Source organism: Ptychodera flava, chromosome 21 (genome assembly GCF_041260155.1).
Source record: "Ptychodera flava strain L36383 chromosome 21, AS_Pfla_20210202, whole genome shotgun sequence".
NCBI lineage: Eukaryota > Metazoa > Hemichordata > Enteropneusta > Ptychoderidae > Ptychodera > Ptychodera flava.
Window position 1 is genome coordinate 15,572,042 of NC_091948.1, and position 18,993 is coordinate 15,591,034.

At 38.0% G+C, this 18,993-nt stretch overlaps 2 protein-coding genes across 3 annotated transcripts; one reads left to right on the forward strand and one right to left on the reverse strand.

The window, feature by feature from the left end:
• Positions 1 to 1,113: 1,113 nt before the first annotated feature.
• Positions 1,114 to 6,329, reverse strand: LOC139121533 (uncharacterized). Of its 2 annotated transcripts, XM_070686498.1 has the most exons (5): positions 6,243 to 6,329; positions 5,888 to 6,023; positions 5,206 to 5,246; positions 3,467 to 3,596; positions 1,114 to 2,144 (listed from the first exon to the last, which is right to left on the reverse strand). In XM_070686498.1, the coding sequence occupies exons 2-5, from the start codon at positions 5,975 to 5,977 to the stop codon at positions 2,043 to 2,045; spliced, it is 363 nt and encodes a 120-aa protein (XP_070542599.1). In that variant the 5' UTR covers positions 5,978 to 6,023; positions 6,243 to 6,329; the 3' UTR covers positions 1,114 to 2,042. The 2 variants fall into 2 exon arrangements, with proteins under 2 accessions (XP_070542599.1, XP_070542598.1); XM_070686497.1 differs by lacking the exon at positions 6,243 to 6,329 and having other exon boundaries at positions 5,888 to 6,096.
• Positions 6,330 to 6,401: 72 nt separating this feature from the next.
• LOC139121532 (arylsulfatase B-like) lies at positions 6,402 to 16,047 on the forward strand. The gene is made up of 7 exons (XM_070686496.1): positions 6,402 to 6,743; positions 7,481 to 7,667; positions 8,578 to 8,753; positions 11,494 to 11,701; positions 12,513 to 12,762; positions 14,024 to 14,187; positions 14,688 to 16,047. Exons 1-7 carry the CDS (start codon positions 6,450 to 6,452, stop codon positions 14,951 to 14,953), a joined length of 1,545 nt encoding a protein of 514 aa, XP_070542597.1. The 5' UTR covers positions 6,402 to 6,449; the 3' UTR covers positions 14,954 to 16,047.
• Positions 16,048 to 18,993: the final 2,946 nt, after the last annotated feature.

The window sequence follows — 18,993 nt, forward strand, 5'->3', positions numbered from 1 at the left end:
TGTTTGTGAGAATCTAGAATGGAATGAGTTCTTTAAAAACTAGTTTCTTTAAACATGAGCAAATGACGATACACTCTTAGAAAAAGAGCATGGTTATTTGTAAGTGCTATTTATAAGTTAGGCTTCATCACATCCATGAACTTTGTGAAAACCATAAATTAAATAATTTGGTATTAATAACTCTTGTACTCGTACAGCGATATATATTATGGCCCAAACATGGGACTTGGTGCCCAAGGGTAGGTGACCATTTCCCCAATGTAAGGAGCGCAAATGGTCTCCTGCCCCGAGGGTACATAGTCCCTTGTTTGGGCTATGTTTTTATTATTATTATTATTATATCTTTATTTCGGACTTGAGCGTCCATATAATAGTCAAATAAGACAATAGTATGAAAATTCAGTTACAAAATTAAATTATGGTTGAAAAGATAGAAAAATTGATTATATATTACATGCCTCTCTAAGTTTTCGCTCAAAATATTTACGTTACGTTTGTTGGCAAATGATAATCAAATGCTTTATTTCCATTTTAGGAGAATAAAAAATGGAACGATTTTCATCATCGAATGGCGCATTGATAATATTTAAACTACTGTTATGGGGTTTATCAATTTTTTTTATGCAAAATTTTCCAAACACTGGATTTCCTATGCAAAACATGAAATTTCAAGACTTTACACCTCAAAGTTGTCAAGTCAAAAATAGTTCCAGTTCACTTTCAGTCAAGTGATGACTATGCGGCCCACAGCATCATCGACGAGTGTCCATTGCATGTAATAATATTGTATGTGGTTTTGTTTTGGATATCATTTGTTCAGAACCCATATGTCACGAAACATTTGCCACAATATGACTTACTGCAAAAGCAAGACTCAAAAATGCCAAATTGTGAGGATTGTCAGATCTGTACAACAGGTCAGTATTTTCCTAAGAGGGCCTGTATGTTTTTGTTTGTACAAAGGCCAGGAAAACTTACTGAAAGAAAGAACTGCTACCATACTCTTCACATGCTACAAACCAAACTATTGGAGATAACAAATGCTAACTGCCCCTACTGAGTAATTTTTTTCTGTTCAACAGACATGAAGCACAAAATAAGACGTGACAGCAGTTCAGTACAATATTTATATTTCAATAATAAAATTACAAATCAGAAGAGAAGAAGACACTCTGTCTGAATTACAGGATTTTCAGCACAGAAAGATGATGTTCTTGGATAATACTGTCATTCAACAAGCAGCATGGATGATTTCATTGCATGTCTGCCGTAATACTGCCATCAAACAAAATCTTCATGGACGGTTTTGCTACATTGTAAAAGCACACAAACGGTGGTGGTGATGTGAATGGTCTTTTTAAAGTTGACATGTGGTAGTGTCAATAACATTTTAAATTTCATGAGAAATAGAAATGGAAGTTCTGCTCACACAACAACTGTAAAAAAAAACAACCAGGAAGTTGTGCACAGTGGAAAAATACCATTTAATTTTCAATACATATCTAGTGCACATGTGTATATTCAGAATCTGAAAAAGTGCATAATGCTGAAAAAACAATTGCAGCTTTGTCATAATGTAAAGATAAATACTGCCAGAAAAAATACTGAATTTAAGTCAATTGAAATGCTGCCTTCAACCTTGTGTAGAATGCTTTTCAGGTAAAAATTAGGCACACATGGATGGAACTGCCATAAATATGGCCTGAACATATAAATCTTACCTTCCTCATCCTATTCTTTGCTTTATAGAATATACAGTTCAAAGGCTGATTGGCCTAGTATACATGAAGAAAGTAAGTTTTTTCAAGAAAAACAAAAAATACTGGAGATCTGACCCTAGCATCCCCCAGAATCCCTGTAAAATGTCAATGTCCCATTGTTTTCACCAATTACCTGGAAAACTCAACAGGAAAACAGGAGCCCGGCAAATTTAAAAAGAATGCTGGAATAGTTCTTTGTAGGATGGACAACCAAATGAAATGATACTGAAAGTTGTTCAGCTGGTATCCAATGATTGCATAAATATATTTCCCTGGTACCACTCATGTTCTCTTGGTGTAGAATGTTTTCCCTTGTGCGTGTAATTCCTGTTCGTACATGGCAAGATCACCGTCTAGAAGTCGTTTGAGAGCAGCCCTCCGCACCTACAGAAAATATTGATTATTATCCGTTAGTTTCTGAAGTGAATCCAGACTTCTTCAAGTTCTTGGAATTACATTTCAGTATGACAATCTCTTTCATTTACTTTAACATGGAAACTGCTATCAACTAAGATTCACGCAGCACTGAGGTGGCTGCTTTCTCAGTGCACAGAATGAAAATCAAAGTTACCGAATTCATGGCAAAGTTTTCAAACTTTGTAAATGGTGATCCAAGATGCATCATGATTCATAATGCTTTATGGCTTTGTCAACATCACTATAGCATGTAATTTTCTACGATATACTTTGAATTCTATCCATCTTACAATAGTTTTTTTGCATCTCAGTAACACTCATATGTGACAGAATGGGCTTGTAAATTTCCAACATTTAAAAAAATGCTCCCCGCAACCCTCTCCAATTCCTGTTTTATCTCTATTGGGAAAAATGAAATTTTGATTTTTGGAAAACTGAGATGTTAAAACTCTTACTCCATGAGAAAATTAGCCCAACAAACAGGAGATAAATCAGAAAAGTTTTAAAGTTTTGCGGGGCAAGAGTTCCTTTAACTCACCCCCCCCCCCCCCCCCCCCCCCCGAAAATCACTCTTAATCGCAGACTTAATCCTTGGAAAAAACAAATTAAAACTACAAATTTTTGAGGAGTTTAGGGTTAGGGTTTGTTTTAGGGTTAGCATACTTAAAAGTGTTGTGTATCCCATCTAAGAAAAAAATTTTGGGGTGGGGGGCCTTTAGGAACTCTTTCCAAATTTTGTACAAATTTGAGAGTTAGAATATAAGAGAAAAAATTGCCAAACATTTACTGATAGTTTCAAAATTGCCGCAATCCCTGTTTTAATTCTGAGGGGAAAAATCAAATTTTGATTTTCAGAAAAACTAAGATGCTGAATATATTATTCCATGAACATCAAAATTAGCCCCAACAAGAGCTAGGTAGATCAGAAAAGTACTGTACAAATTTGAGAGTCAGAATATCCGTGCCTGAGGTGCATTCTGCCTTAACCTTTTGAGCGCCAAAGTCAATTTTTGTCACCTTCAGAAAATATACTCCAGACAATTTTTTCAGATTTTTGTCAAAATTTTGATAACGAACTGTAGCCGATGAAATGTGATGTCCATTTGGTCAAAAATTATAAAAAAATTACAGAAAAATTCATAAAAATTGGTAAAAATGTTGCACTAAAATTTTGGTGGGAACAATTACAGCACTCAAAGGGTTAAAACAAATTTTCCTGCAAACATATCCTCTCTTGGTATACACCTAACACATCAACATATAAACCCTAATTTTTGGTCCCTTTTTACCTCAACCAATGCTTTGCCGTGTAATTTGGTTTCTGCTTTCATGTTGGCTATGTTGTCTTTGAGTCGTCTCCTGTGACTTGCCTCTTCTAAGTTTTCATTCCAGACTGCTTTCTGATTCACATCCTCCTCACTGAAAATCAGCGCAGAAACAAAACATCTCTGAAATATTTGTGCAAACAATTTTCTGAAAGAGTTGATATCTCTTGAATTCATGGATAATGGATGGAGATCAAATGTTAGGGCTCTTCATAAACACAAAATCTAACCCAACTATTAGTTGTAGTTGAAATGGCAAAGAGATACAATTGTTGACTAGGGAAATTTAGAAATGTCTTCTACACACATGCATGCATTCTAGAATGCATGAAGAAAATAACAGTGTTGTCTGTGACTGAGACGAGTAATGATACATGAGAAAATTGAATGAGGTGTGTTACAAAACACATATTGACTGACTATATTCAGCTAACAGCATAAGTTTGTTTTCCCTCAGGCCTGAGAGTCATCACCCATAACAGTCTGTTTCCTTCGGCCTATGGTCTCCAGTGACAGACTGTTTTAGGGCGACTCTCAGGTCCTTGGGCAACAAAAGTATGCTGATACCCTGAAGGCCAATTAAAGTGTGTACACTTGTAGTAGAGTCTTACTGTGAACAAGAAAAGTCTAAGGATATTATCCACCTTAAAAACTATCACATGAAATTCTAAAATATCATGCTGATCTATTTACCTTAATCTCTCCACCCTATTCCCTATAAACAGGTCTACTGTTTAGGGGCTGTGGATAATTAAAACATGCGTAACTTCCGCGTTTAGGGGGAGGGGGTTTGGCTATATTTCGATTACCATGCGCGAAAATCGCACTACATGTTTTCATATCAACATCTTGCTCCACATTTTACTGTATCGCAAAATATCACGCTATACTGTTTGGCGTGTACCAGTAGTGGAGATTTGGTTGAGTATTTGTGTCTGTGGGTTCTCCACTAGGCGACTTGATGCTGTATGTTGTGGGTTCGAACCGGATTGACAACACTGTATATTCTTAACCACATAATTACCAATTGTATATAGGTATGACACAGAATGAGGCTGGGTTGGATTTTCGCACTTACAAACTTTCGTTTGGGGGGGGGGGGGGGTTGAAGCCAAACGCACTTAGTTTCGTTGACCTTGCGCATGCTTTAATTATCCACGGCCCCTCATAATGCTGGGTTTGGGCCAAACCATGGTGGTGAAAGGGGTAAGTGTTACCTTTTGTTGATTTATTATTTTCAGGATTAAATTAAAACTCATCATTGAGGTAGACTTCTAATGCAATGGAATACCTGGTGGAGGTGCTGAGGCAGCTTGGTTTACACTTATGTCAAGGCAGTACATGTAGCTGGTTTTTAGCCTGTTACGCAAAAATATTGAAATGTACCAGAAGTCCAGAGGCGAAATAAACTCCAGGGCTTTTACTTAAATGAAATGAAGTTTTTATATGTGGCTCTGAGAGAAGTGCACTACTGGTAGTACTGGTAATGAACCTCAGCAAAAACATTAATATGCTATGTTTTTTTAACTCATGATTTCCCTGTGCCATGATGACCGTGCCTGTGCTTTAGTGACCACCGCACTATTGCAAGTCTGTATTTTGATGACAACCAATGACTTTATGGCCAGAAAAAAAGGCACTGAATAGAGGATTGTGATTGGTCAATTGCCAGATGGTGGCTTCTAAATATACATATTACTTACTGTTTTAGAATTGCTTGTCTCTCTGCCATTGTGTCATCATACTGTGAATAGAAAAGAGTGGTTTGATTAGATGATAAGTTTTGATAATCATCGAGGCATGATTTTATGAATATGAAAATTTGTTTTGGAAGTTGGAAAATGTTCAAGTGTATGCCGAGGGCCAAACAACACACAAGTACGTAAACAAGATAAAAACAATAATACAGTAAGAAAAAGTACATAAGTACTAAAATGTACATGTGAAGCACCTTTTAGTCAAAATATGACTACATCTGTACTAAAACGTGTGCATTCCCTCCTAGTTTCTCTGATGTTGTGAATGTTGGTATCTGTGATAAACTGTTCGTCTGCCTGAAAGCTTATCCAGCAAACAGTCCTGTTGGGACATATTGCCGTTTTTGAAATAAGTTGTATGAATTTATTATATTAAGTTTTATTTGGACTGAAACATGCAGTGCATGGGATATGTCATGCTCATGGATGTATCACAAGATAAAAACGTTAATTGTCATGGATACGTAAAACTGTTTTTTAATTTTGATGCAATAACAGATTCGAATGCATCCGAAATGTCCACAGAACTTCTTATTTGAAATGATTACCCGCGGTTCTCAAAGCAATAGAGTTAACCCTGCTGCAAGTGCATCTTCGAGTGAGGCCAATCTGCAAGTGTTCGTCTCACCTTTATCCTTTCTTGTTGACGCTGGAGTGCCTTTTGGAGACTTTTCCTGTCGCCCATGGCCTCGAACCTGTAAGATGTGGCTTCACTCATGGCTGGGGTTTTATATATAACACACTCAGCAACAAATCGTTCGGTCCTGTCGAGTTATATACAGAATATTTTGAATGGGGGTTTGCCTCTAGACTGAAGAAACAGGAAGTTATAAACGCAACCTATCGATCACCCTTTTGTATATGCGCTAAAAAGTAGTGCCAATGCTATCGTGTTGACTAGAATGGCTGTATAACATGCACATTATTACAGTTAGAAGACTTTGTGCAATTCAGTCTTGCAATATTAAACGGACAAAAATTACCTCCGAAATATCAGACTGTTGTATGCTGGCGCATGATATAGTCACTATTTACAGTAAAACGTCTTGTTGCTATGAAATGCCGCCCTCATAGCAATTATTTAAAATCTTTCGTTTTTTCAATGGGAGAAGGGGGGGGGGGGGTAAGGTCACAGATCAGAGAAGTCACCTGACACATGTCAACCTGAATCGATTCTTATTGAAGGGAAAATGGAGATCACGAGTGGTGGTACAAGTAGTGCTTGCACTGGACGAAAAAGGGAAGCCGTTCTTCTTTTTGTTGCGACCTTCCTGTCATTGTTTGAAGCTACGTCAACCGTTCCGCCACACATTTTACTGATTCTTGCAGACGACTACGGTTGGCACGATATCGGCTACCACGATTCTGCCATCCGAACTCCAAACCTTGATAAGTTGGCAAGCGAAGGAGTGAAACTTGAGAATTACTATGTTCAGCCGATATGTACGCCCACTAGAAGCCAGCTCATGTCAGGAAGGTACCAGGTACTGTAACATGCACAACACCCCTCTTCAAAAACTTTGCCTTTGAAAAGTCGAATTTATCTTTCCAGTATGTTTAATTTGCTTCTCTGCACACAACGTAAACAACTCTACATTTTAGTCAACTGAATGAAAATAGACTGGTTGTCTAATTATGAGCATGTAAAGGGACAATCTTCAGTGACGGAGGGCATGACCGATGTCTGAACATGAAATGTAATGCAAATGATTTCAATGATAACTATCTAGAATGACAATTTTTTATTTGTTTGCATGAAGAGTTTACATCACATTTGTTGGTACTAATCGTTGCTTCAAAAGAGGAAAAAAACTTACAAATACTCAATACATAAGTAAATAAAGAGAGAAAGGAAGAAACAGCATAAATTTAACAAAAGAAGCCATTTTTGTTCCAGTTTAGTCGAGAAAGAACATAAAGAAGTGTATGCCTGATAAGGTTAAACAGAAAACAAATTGTTTTAACCATGATTTAATATTCAGTGGTAAAGCAAATAAAGCTTTGCAAAGTGTGAACTATATGAGTACAGACACAGAACACTAGGTGTACCTGTCAAGGAATGTAACATATATATGCATTTTGAATAGAAAATATTTTCCCATGTGAAAAGAAAAAATAGAATTGATGTAAATTTCAGACATCTAGTAATGAGCCAAGAAATGAATTAGAGGGCTTATTTTCATGGAAGTTTAATGGTATTTTTTTCACCACAACCTTTCAGATTCATACAGGATTGCAGCATGCCATAATATGGCCTTGTCAACCACACTGTCTGCCTTTGGAGGAAGTCACTCTGGCAGAGAAAATGAAAGAGTCAGGTTACGCAACTCACATCGTGGGGAAGTGGCATCTTGGGATGTACAAGGAAGCGTGTGTTCCGACTCAGCGGGGATTTGACACTTTCTTTGGTATGTTGGCATAGTGAGGAGAAAAGATTTCAAACTTTTGGTGCAAATGGTGTATTTAAAGCTCCATAAACTATATCTTTTAGCTGTTTTTCACAACTTTTGTTTTGTGGTTTCCCCACACTTTCTGCATTGAATGTAATTTAATACCAAGTATTTAGCATATCAACACAACCTATACAAGTATAATCTCCATTGTTATTGTTGAAAATTGTATTCAAGTCCGGACTAGAATTCATTTGTAAACAATAAACAATGATCACTACACACATACAAGCTGTGTTGACAAAAAGAATACTCGAAATTTCAGCATGACAAACGGATTAGGGTCAAACACGGTAGTTGATATACAGAAGCAGAATACTCAAAAACTTGCAACAAATTACAGCTTATGTCCCTTTAATGAAAGCTTTAAAACTTCAATATGGCAGTAGACTCCACATTGACACTGACATTCTGTTCCTTAGTATCAAAACCTTTTTCAGCTTAGAAATATCTAAATTCCAATAATCTTTGAATGGATTTGTGAAATGAGATAGGGAAGCTTAATCTTCAAATGTGGCGAAAATCTACCAGTACATGCTCTCTCTAATAACGCCTAAACATGAATGTGTCACCATGGAACACCCACTGCAAATTCAGAATGCCAAACACAGAGGTGAAAGCCTGACTGTACAGTAAACCAAATCATCATTTTATGATTTTGTTCAATATCTATGATCACCTTTATCATTCTCGTCAATGATGACCTGGACAAATATTCATTACGATCTTACCCTATTCAACTCTCAACAGGTGATGACCCAGGTCACTATTCATGAGGACCTTTATCCTTTTCTTCAGCCTCTCACTGGGTGATGATCTAGGTCAATTGTCATAATGCACCTTCTCTGTTTTGTCGATTTTTCACCAGGCTACCTTACAGGCAGTGAAGACTATTACACTCACAATAGAAGTTACAATAATTTCAAAGGCATGGATCTGAGACACGACATGAAAGTTGTGCAGCCAGAGTACAACGGACAGTATTCAACTTTTGTGTTTGCCAAAAAGGCACAAGAAATCATTGAAAAGCATGATCCCAAATCTGTAAGTACCACCCAAAAATCTGTGGGCCAAACACAAATATGACAGTGTGAACTGCAAAGCTGTGTTATCTATACACTTGTTTGCAGAGCACCATGATAAACATTAACTTGAGCCATCACTGGCTGATGTTTCATCAAACATCTTTCTCCTGATGTAAGACAACAGTACCACACTGACAGTAATATAATTTAGAAGTTTTGCTGCCGGTTATCCCATGGCCATTGATCCTAAACTGTTTGATCTCTAGAGGTATGTAAGAGTAGCTCAAACCTTAATTGGGACCGCCAACTGGGACTCCCAGTTGGCTTAAAATGCACTCTGGGACCGGTCCCAGTTCACTTCTGGGACCGGTCCCAGTTCACTTCTGGGACCGGTCCCAGGAGCGAACTGGGACCGGTCCCAGTTGGCCTCTAGGACTGGTCCCAGAAGTGAACTGGGACCATTATGATTGCTGGGAAACACACTTGTATCTAATGAACTGTACCATGGAGGTAAGGTACCTCCATGCTGCAATGACGAAATCATAATATTAATGGGAAAGAAGTTTCCCATCCCACTATATGCCTTTTGTAGCAATTGTATGCACTTGTTTTATTCATATTCTCTGTGTTGTTGTGAAAATTATGTATGTTTTTTATGTTGGAAAGCTAACATCTCCCAGTTTCATTCAAGGACAGTCAGGTCTCATTTCAATTCTGGGACTCGTAGCTCCGTAGAGCTATGACAGACATACAGACTGAAATAGAAAACACTGAGACAGCATATACTACATATAGCTACTAGCTGTCAATGAAGTTTTGAAGCAGTGCATGTTGTTGACTTGTATATGTATTCAAAACCCTTTGTCTTAAAATGTAATGGGACTATTATCACCTCATTGATGTCTATTTTTTCCTCGCATAACAATGAAATGATTCTGCTGTAACAGTACATGCATGCACTAATGGTTGCCCTTCTCCTATTTGTGTCTATCTGTTCAGAAATATTACTACCGTAGGTCCAAATTAAGATATCAGTCATATACTGCAAGTGAATTGCAATTCTATTAAAACACAACGGGTTTTCGTTCAAGGTTTTGTTTGCTGTTTTTAATGTAATGAAAGCCTTGATGAGTTAATTGCTAGTCTTGCACAGTTATTTTCATCTCCTTTTTCATCTGCTTCAGTACACAGTCTCTCTATCAACGTGATCCGTGCAGTAAGATTTCAACACACACCATAGCACAGGAATTACTAGTGCTAAGAATGAGTACATCACAGTAAGGCCAAAGTAATCAAATTCTTTGTTTAGCGCGCCCACTCAAATGTTTCAAAACATGAGCGGGAAGGCAGTACTAAAACACATACAAGAAAATCAAAACACACCTTACATTTTCTTGATTATTTCCATGTAACAACATAAGTGTCTATGCAAAAATCATCAGAAACTTCCTTTCATCGTGATCATCATAAGTTATACTACAAGATGTGAAATTTAGTAAACAGGAAAGCTACTCAGTAAAATCCTATTCAAGCCATTGGCAGTAGAAAACCCTAGTATGTGCACACAGACAAAACAAAGAATTAAATTACTTGGCCTTTAATAGTTGGGATCTATTAAATGTCGCGTATACCTACGATTATGGCAGAGTAAAAAGATGAAAACATTAACAGATTGTTAGTATTAAGTACCAGTAACTGGGTTTTTTCATAGTGGTCCCAGTTCACAAATTGGATGTGTCCCTGAAGTGTACTGGAACTGATCCTGGAGGCCAACTAGGACCGCGGCCGCGGTCCTAGAGTTAATTTTGAAGCCAACTGGGACCGGTCCCAGAGGCCAACTGGGACCAGTCCCAGTTCGCTTCTGGGACCGGTCCCAGAAGTGAACTGGGACCGGTCCCAGAAGTGAACTGGGACCGGTCCCAGAGTGCATTTTAAGCCAACTGGGAGTCCCAGTTGGCGGTCCCAGTTAGGGGTTTGAGCTACCCTTACATACCTGATCTCTATCCTGCATTAGAAGCATAAATGCTTTGTCTGATTGTGTGAAGTAGATGCCTGCATCCCGTTTGCTTTCTTTAGTCACATTACCTCTACTGCAAATAACACGGTTTGCTACAGATGAAACTCTGTCGAAGCTCATGAAATGAGAAAAATCATTTCATCATGGCAACGTAAAAAAAAAAGCAGAGGTTGTTGGAGCTATTCAAAAACTAAAAACATATTGTCTATCCTTTTTACTGTACTATAGAACTCATTATTTTTGAAGTATGTGAACTCTGTATATAAGAAAGAGAAGCTGAAAATATAATTTGTTTGAAAATTTAATAGAAAATTGATTTCTCCAGGTTTCATTTGATGTGCATTTCTGTATAAAATCGTCACAGTGACGCTATTGCAATGTCTGGCCAGTATCAATATTCTTCTGAAAGGCTTCTATATTTTTATCTCATATTTTGCTTTTAAAAACATAATTTTTTGCAATAGAAAGAGTTATCCAATCAAGTCTAAGGCTGGTGGAAGGGGGATATGTTCAGTTCTTAATGTGATAAGTGCTGTGTTTCTTTCGCTGACAATTTTAGTCATGAAACACAACTTTCTATGTGATAAAAATGTGTATGGCAAAATACATGAAAACTTTTACCTTCTTTGATTGCTGTCAAATTTTGGTGGCAATATCTTACGTAGGTCAAAATTAATCAATGAAATAACTGAGTAAGTGGCCAATCATAACAGTGATTCCGGTCCCTTTCAATTTTCCGTAGCCTTTGTTTCTGTACCTGCCATTCCAAGCAGTGCATGGACCGCTGCAAGTCCCGGCAAAGTACGAGGAGCCTTATCAAAACATCACTGATAAAAAGAGGCGGACGTATGCAGGGATGGTGACATGTATGGATGAGGCAGTGGGTAACGTCACCAAAACTTTGCAAGATTCTGGTCTCGGTGACAATACAGTGATAATATTCTCAACAGGTTAGTCCCATAGATGCCTATGTTACATGTACGATGTCTGCTTGCAAAATGAGTCATTAAACTAAAACACTTTGTCTGTTGTTGTCGGTATAATTCAGTGAGCTAAATGCTTTGATATGATGCGGATAGTTTGTAGTTAAATGTGTTAATTCCAAAGTTCAGAACCTATAACTTAATTTGTAATTGCTTTGAGCAACAAATACCTATGTAATCGTTGAGTGCAGAGCAGTCAATTTATTCCTTTCTTCCACTAACAATGAATAAATTAATTCCCCAGCTGACTACAAAAGTGTAAACATGTCACTTACCCCCTAGGATTATGAACAAAGTAATTTGAAATGCTCTTTTGATATACAGTAGTCTCCACACAGGTTTACACTAGTGGACAATATATCTGTAATATTTACGGCACAGCTGTGGGCAGAGGGGCTTTGTTTACAGTAATTGGTCGTATAATTGATGCATTTAATACACTGTCTTGATGGTATGAACGTTTATTTTTCAACCTTCAATGATGCAACCTCATAATTGTATGCCAGACTTGAAGAACCATAACTCGTTGATAAATTAATTCTAGTCAAGACTAGATTTGAATTTCAAAATAAGTTGGACATTTCAGAAACAAAGACTGTGTTGACGAATCAAACACTATATATGCATTTCAACATAATTTTAGAGTAAGAAACCTTATTTCATGAACAGAACAAAAATACTGCAAAATACATCAAAAGTTACAGCTAGTTTAGCTTTAAACAAATCAAAATCAGTGTAATTCCTGTTTTAAAAAAATTCCAAATATCCTTTTTTACAGACAATGGAGGACAGATTCTAGAGGGCGGCAACAACTGGCCTCTCCGGGGCTGGAAGGGCTCATTGTGGGAAGGTGGTGTACATGGAGTTGGATTTGTGAATAGCCCCCTCTTGCAGCGCAATGTAACCGGAACTGTCAACAAAGAATTAATCCATGTTTCTGATTGGTTCCCAACATTGGTACATATTGCTGGCGGCCAATTAAATGGAACCAAGCCACTGGATGGATACAATCAGTGGGAAACCATCAGGTAAAGAGACCAGAACCTGTAGCATTCAAATTGATCAGACCTCAGTTGACTATTTTACCCGGTACGTTGATTCATGATATTTTTGCCATGGTCACAGAAACGTTTTATGACCATATGTATACCATTCTATTACCGTTCTACATTTTGTTGATATGTTTCAGTAAAGTACTATTTTTATAGTAGAGCAGCTAAACACCACTCGTCCATCAATGTCTACCGTAGAGCCCACAATGAAGACTAGTTGTAAAACACAAAGTGCCCAATGTTGACACAATCTTTGGCCACCCCATCAATCAATGTGAACATCTTGCTGAAAATTTTCAGCAACTCATAGACATTAACTCCGTGAGCTATGGTGTTTTGCCATCCGTATTGTTGAAAGATGGATTCAACTTAATGGTTTCAGTTGTAAGATAATTGTCTACAGTCAATAAATATCAAGGAAAGCATACGGTGGAGCACTTTTTTCAGTGAAAGGGTGTCACTTATTCATCATAAATACATTCATTACTTTCGATAATAACAGTGACATGTATATTATCAGCTACAACAGAGCAGACTGATGTAGATGGAGTGGAGGGAGGCATATGAGAGGGACTCAAGGGGTCAGAGAAAGAGGTAGAGATACATGTATGGACACAGTCAGCATAGACGAATAGGTAGAGCTAGGGACTAAGTGTGACAGACAGGCATACATGTAGAGACACAGACCAGAGATCTACATATAAAAGGCAGGCACACCGGCTATTTAGTATATTGGGTTGCCTTGTTCATCAGAAAGAAAGAGTCAAACTGCGTTCCTACTCTTCCTATCCAAAGGCAGTCTGCTTGTGAGGGCAGTGAATGTGCAGGGTGACTAAGATTTTGTTTAATATATTGCAACTACTTACACACTGTTTGTATGCAAGGTTTCTTTTTCACTGGAGATCGTTAATCACATGAGCATTGGCTGATGGAAAATTTAAAAATGTAAACATATTTTGATAAAAACCTTGTGACCCCCTAGGTAGTAGGTGAAATTTGATTGGTTTAATTTCTTTCCCTTGGTGTACAGATGAAAATTATATCTCTAAAACGGCCCTGAACCGAAACTGACATCAGAAATACAATTTTCTTTTCATCACAAAGTTCATGACATAACGAAACTTGTGTACAGGGAGAAACAGCATGAGATTTTGCTGTTTCGTACAATAACAGGATGTGAAATCTATCAGTGAGGAAGACAATATGCTGATATTATTTTCTGTTTTTTTAAATCAAGTAAAGGCACAGAATCACCCAGGAAAGAAATCCTGCACAATATTGATCCATTGCAACCACCACCTCCGGGGAAGTACAATGTAAAACACACCCAAAACTTGTTCAATCCAACCATCCGAGCAGCCATCAGGGTTGGTGATTGGAAGTTGATAACTGGTGATCCAGGTAGGAATCATTGGACGTATTCTTGAAGATGTTTTGTTTGTAGGGTGAATTTACAGTGGTCCCACTAAGTTTTCCTGAAGTTGTTTTGTTTGTAGGGTAAATTTGCAGTGCACTCAATGGAACAATGAGGCTAAAATTGTTTTTTTCCTTAAGAGCTTTGAACTGAAAACCCAACATAAGGTGATGTTAACCTTTTATCCTTGTACTGACAACATTTTGCAAATGCTTCCCCCACTGGGTCTACTGTCTGTAGGCTTGCCTAGTCATGGCTTGTGCAATGTAGCAGTTAGGCCAAAACCTGTGATATAACCTGTGAATATTGACATATATATAGTCTCTCAAATTTAGAGAAATGACCATTGACTTTTTTGTATATCTTTTACACAAGAAGTTTACCTCTTTGTCAATTTTCAGTTCTGTAACTCCAAAACCTTTCTTGCCAAATCTTCTTACTGTTAAATAATGAGTCTGTTTTTCTTGCACAAATTTCTGCCATGTAGGCAACAGTAGCTGGATTGCTCCTCCAGAATCAGGAATTATTCCGCCACACCCATCAGATGTTCCAGGAAAGATGATCTGGCTGTTCAACATCGCTGAAGATCCAAATGAATACAGGGACCTGTCCCTGTTTCGGCCAGATAAGGTCAACGAACTCTTGGAACGTCTAGAAGCATTGTACAAATCATCTGTGCCTGTGGATTATCCAGATGATGATCCAAAATGTAACCCGGGAAAACTGGGTGGTTCTTGGGGGCCCTGGGAATGACATGGATGCAAGTACATGGGTTTGAAATGGCATTTGAAGTGTGATTGCCAAGTGTGGATGAACTATACACAATTGCATGATGCTGTAGTCTGCGGAATGTGCAATATACCATGATTCTGTCATTAGGTTCTATGCCAAGCCAGAAATCTGATTGACCAATTTGTGTCGAAATGCCAATTTTGAAGACACAAGTAATTCAATTTGCATCCATCAGGGCACAGACCGATAAATATCAAAAGTGACCTTGAATTTTTGCAGTAGTCACAACAGTCAAAGGCCCCACTTTTATAATCTCTCTGTTGTCAAAACACACCCATAATATGCCACAACTTGTCTCAAAGTTGTCAACTTTTCTTGCCAAGAGGCTTGTGCTTTTCCCTTCTGCTTTCATCTAATGCATGAAGCATAACAACTGTTCATTTATGTTAAGTATGTAAAGACAAAGCAAATCCCTAGATAATGGCTCATCTACCGTTATTTGGTGTTTAATCACTCTGTTTAATTTAGAACTTTAGTTTCCTTACATATTGAAATACTCCAGATATTTCAAGACCCTTTTAACCTGTCAAGATTTCTTTTTATCGAAACTGACATAATTTGGAGTAGAAACATTATTTGTTATATGTCATTAGTTAGCTTTGAAGCAAATATACACCTTTGCTGAACTTTGACCGGGAGAACTAAAAGACGCAGTTGGAAGTTTTACATGAGAGTATGAATTTTTCCATATTTAGAGGATGTCAAATAATAGATATCAGAAAGGAGTGGTCGGAAATGAAAAATATATGCAGCTGCTTTTTAGCCAAAACAATCATAGGACTGTAAAATGACAGGAGTGTGGAATTGTGGTGAGATTATATATGCCTTATCTATATACCAAAAAGATGTGTCCAGGCCTGAAGTTGAAATAATCTGCCAATGCCTTTAATATGATCTCACCGCCTACTGCCAATATCTATACTATGGATACATGTACATCCCTAGCCTTGCATACTTAGTAGTATAACTGACTCAACAGATTTCAGTTCTTTCCCTTGTTTGCTGAAAGGAGGCAGAACTTTGACATTGTAAATAAAGGGTTTTTATGTATAGAACTGAATTGCCTCTCTTGTGCATATTTTAATATTATGGAAAGTTGAATGAAGTGAAAGAATGAGTTACACGTTCCCTAGCGGTAGGGTACCTGCAGCTTCAACAGGTCACGTTTGAAATTCACATAATGGCAATAGAGGGCGTCCTCCACTTCCATTTCCTCACCGCATGAGGAGAGCTTGGGTGATGAGAAGTTTACTTTTTGATGTACGTTCAATGCCCTGATATCGGTGTCGGCAATGTTTACGTGCATGTACAGTGACTGAATTTCCAGTATATTATAAACACATTCGGATCATGAAACAGTTTTAATGAACGACAATAGAGATCGACATGTCAGATAGTTTGGCTAATTGTCACTACGATGTCACCTATAATCGTTATTACTCATCCCTTTTCGTCCATTATTTATTAATCTGAAATTATTTTCCTTATTATAATATGCTTAGCTGGAATCCGGCAATCTGATTGGCTGGAGCCGGGGTTTATATTCTCAACAAGAAGACCTGCGCGCCGCGTAACATTTTTGAGCTCGCGCAAATTTCGAACGCCAACTTGAGAGCTCAACGCGCCATAATGTCGAACAAGTCTATGGCTTCAGATTGATTTTGTTTATTAAATTTTAGTCTAGTGCAGCTTGACGAACCAACAAATGAAGAGTTTCTGTAAGGAGCGGAGGCTATGTAACAACAACATGATTTTTAAAGTTTTTGGAGCGTTTTTTTTAAGTAAAATTCTTCAAGTTCAATGTCTAATCGCGATATCGATGCGTTATTGCGTAACCGTATTTTATGAATTCAACTGTGCACGCGCGCGCGTTCTGAAACGTTCTTTTTTAGAGTTTGTATGAGGCTGCGCGCTCCTGAACTCTCGTTCCAACTTCGGCCCTAAATAACGAAATTGCCCACTTGTTTTTAACTTTAGCATATTATAATGAGGTTATAAACGGTGCGCTCGGGTATTTGGTTGCGGATATAAGACCTCTGGGGTGAAAATTAGCATATTTGGGTGAAATAATCACCTCGCTGCGCTCGGTGATTATTTCCGCCAAATATGCTAATTTTCACCCCAGAGGTCTTATATCCGCAACCAATACCCGAGCGCACCGTTTATAACCTCTAATTACTGTATGGTTCTAATGAAAATATTGACGTTGTTTCCTAGTTGTAATTGCAATTGAAGTCATTCTGCTCTTGTGTCAACCTCTGAAACTTCTCTTTCACAAGTTCACCCACGGAAGAGCTGTTCTGTCAAACTCTGACTGGGGGAGATCAGGGGACACCTGTTCCAGTGTTGATGCATTGTAAATCTAAGCATTTTGCATTGCTTTGCTAAAGCTCATCGTAGTACAACGATTACGCACTGAGATAAAGAGGTAAAGTCAAAGAAATAAAGCCAAGAACTTAAATATTTATACAGTAACCTGTTGTCCTGTGATTCTAATCCGCGGCAGGCGATTTCAACTTTGCATAAGACCACAGAGTAACATATAGACAGAGTCGCAACACTTGCATGTCTTTTGTTCCATGGTCGTCTCGGTAGACTATTGGCTTTTCATATTAAAATGAGCTCCAAAGGTGTTAAACTTTTTGGAGGCTTTGTTTGTGGTTGATAATTACACGAGATTATGCGAAAAATACGACGAGATGGCATCGTACTGCCAGTCGCGTAGCAACCATAGTTACTTCGTGAGCTCTCAGGCCAGAAACACTGCTTCACGCCAATCAAAACATAACACGCCAGCAGTTTCATAAACATGTCATTCCTTGACGCACGTGTAAAAGAGGGTATGACTGACCGTAAACCATTGAGTAAAACCAGACAGTATCGATAAAAGACTTTCAAATTTGGTTCAAACACACTCATTATATATTCATAAAATATGAGAGGAATTTTTAAAACGGTAAAACTCATTTTCCTGAAGCTCAAAACACTCCCGTTTTCGCCAGCACGTCAATTCTGCCCAGCACCACACGACAACAACAACACAAACTTTGCCGAACATACTTTCGCTTAACAATTGGCGAAAATCCGAAAATTACCGAAGGATTCATGGTCGGCACTCTTCGGAAAAGCGAGGCGAGAGCAACCTGAGGCGAGGCGAACATGGATGGGTTACGTAACCGCTTCACGCCTTAAACAATACCTGTTGCCACTCTATCTATCTTTCTCTATGATAAGACGTATTTTAATATGAAAATGTTTTTTGAATGAACGCAGCGATCAGGATTATCTTGTGGCACTAAAAAATATTTGAAAATATCGCAAAGTCTCTTTGACGATTCCTTGACTTAAATATGAATGTCGTGAAGTATCATTGGCATCAGCGATTATTGTGGTGACGACAATGATGATGGCAAGTATGTGACGGCCCCCCGGGACGGCCCCTTGAAAAAACGAAAACAACAATAAACAATACACAGAAACAATACAACTTCACTGCTGTGCACAGCGCGCCCCAGTAAATGGTTCAAGGGCGTTGTCAAAATCCCCATTGGTAATTTTCCTTGTCACAAGGTCATCTTGAAAAAGTGCCGTTCCTTATTTAAATGCTTGAAAGCTTCATTTTTGTTCGGATGGGGAGTGAGGAATCAGCTCGATAGTTACTTTTCAAGGACCGCGTTGTGAGATTTTCGTATTTTTTTTTATAAATTCCGTAATTATTGTATCTATATTATCAACCACTGAAATATCAAGTCTTGGTTACAAAGAGATCCTATTTGAATTGACCAATGTGTAAATCTTCAAATAAAAAAATAATTGTATCTGCCCTTCATAATAGGCTATCATAACGACACAACCAGAATTATAAAATCACATCTCTCTCTCTCTCTCTCTCTCTCTCTCTCTCTCTCTCTCTCTCTCTCTCTCTCTGAAATCTAAACATCTCCCTCACGACAGGAAGTGAATTTTGAAAATCTGTCATTGTAAGACGTCCCCGAGTAATG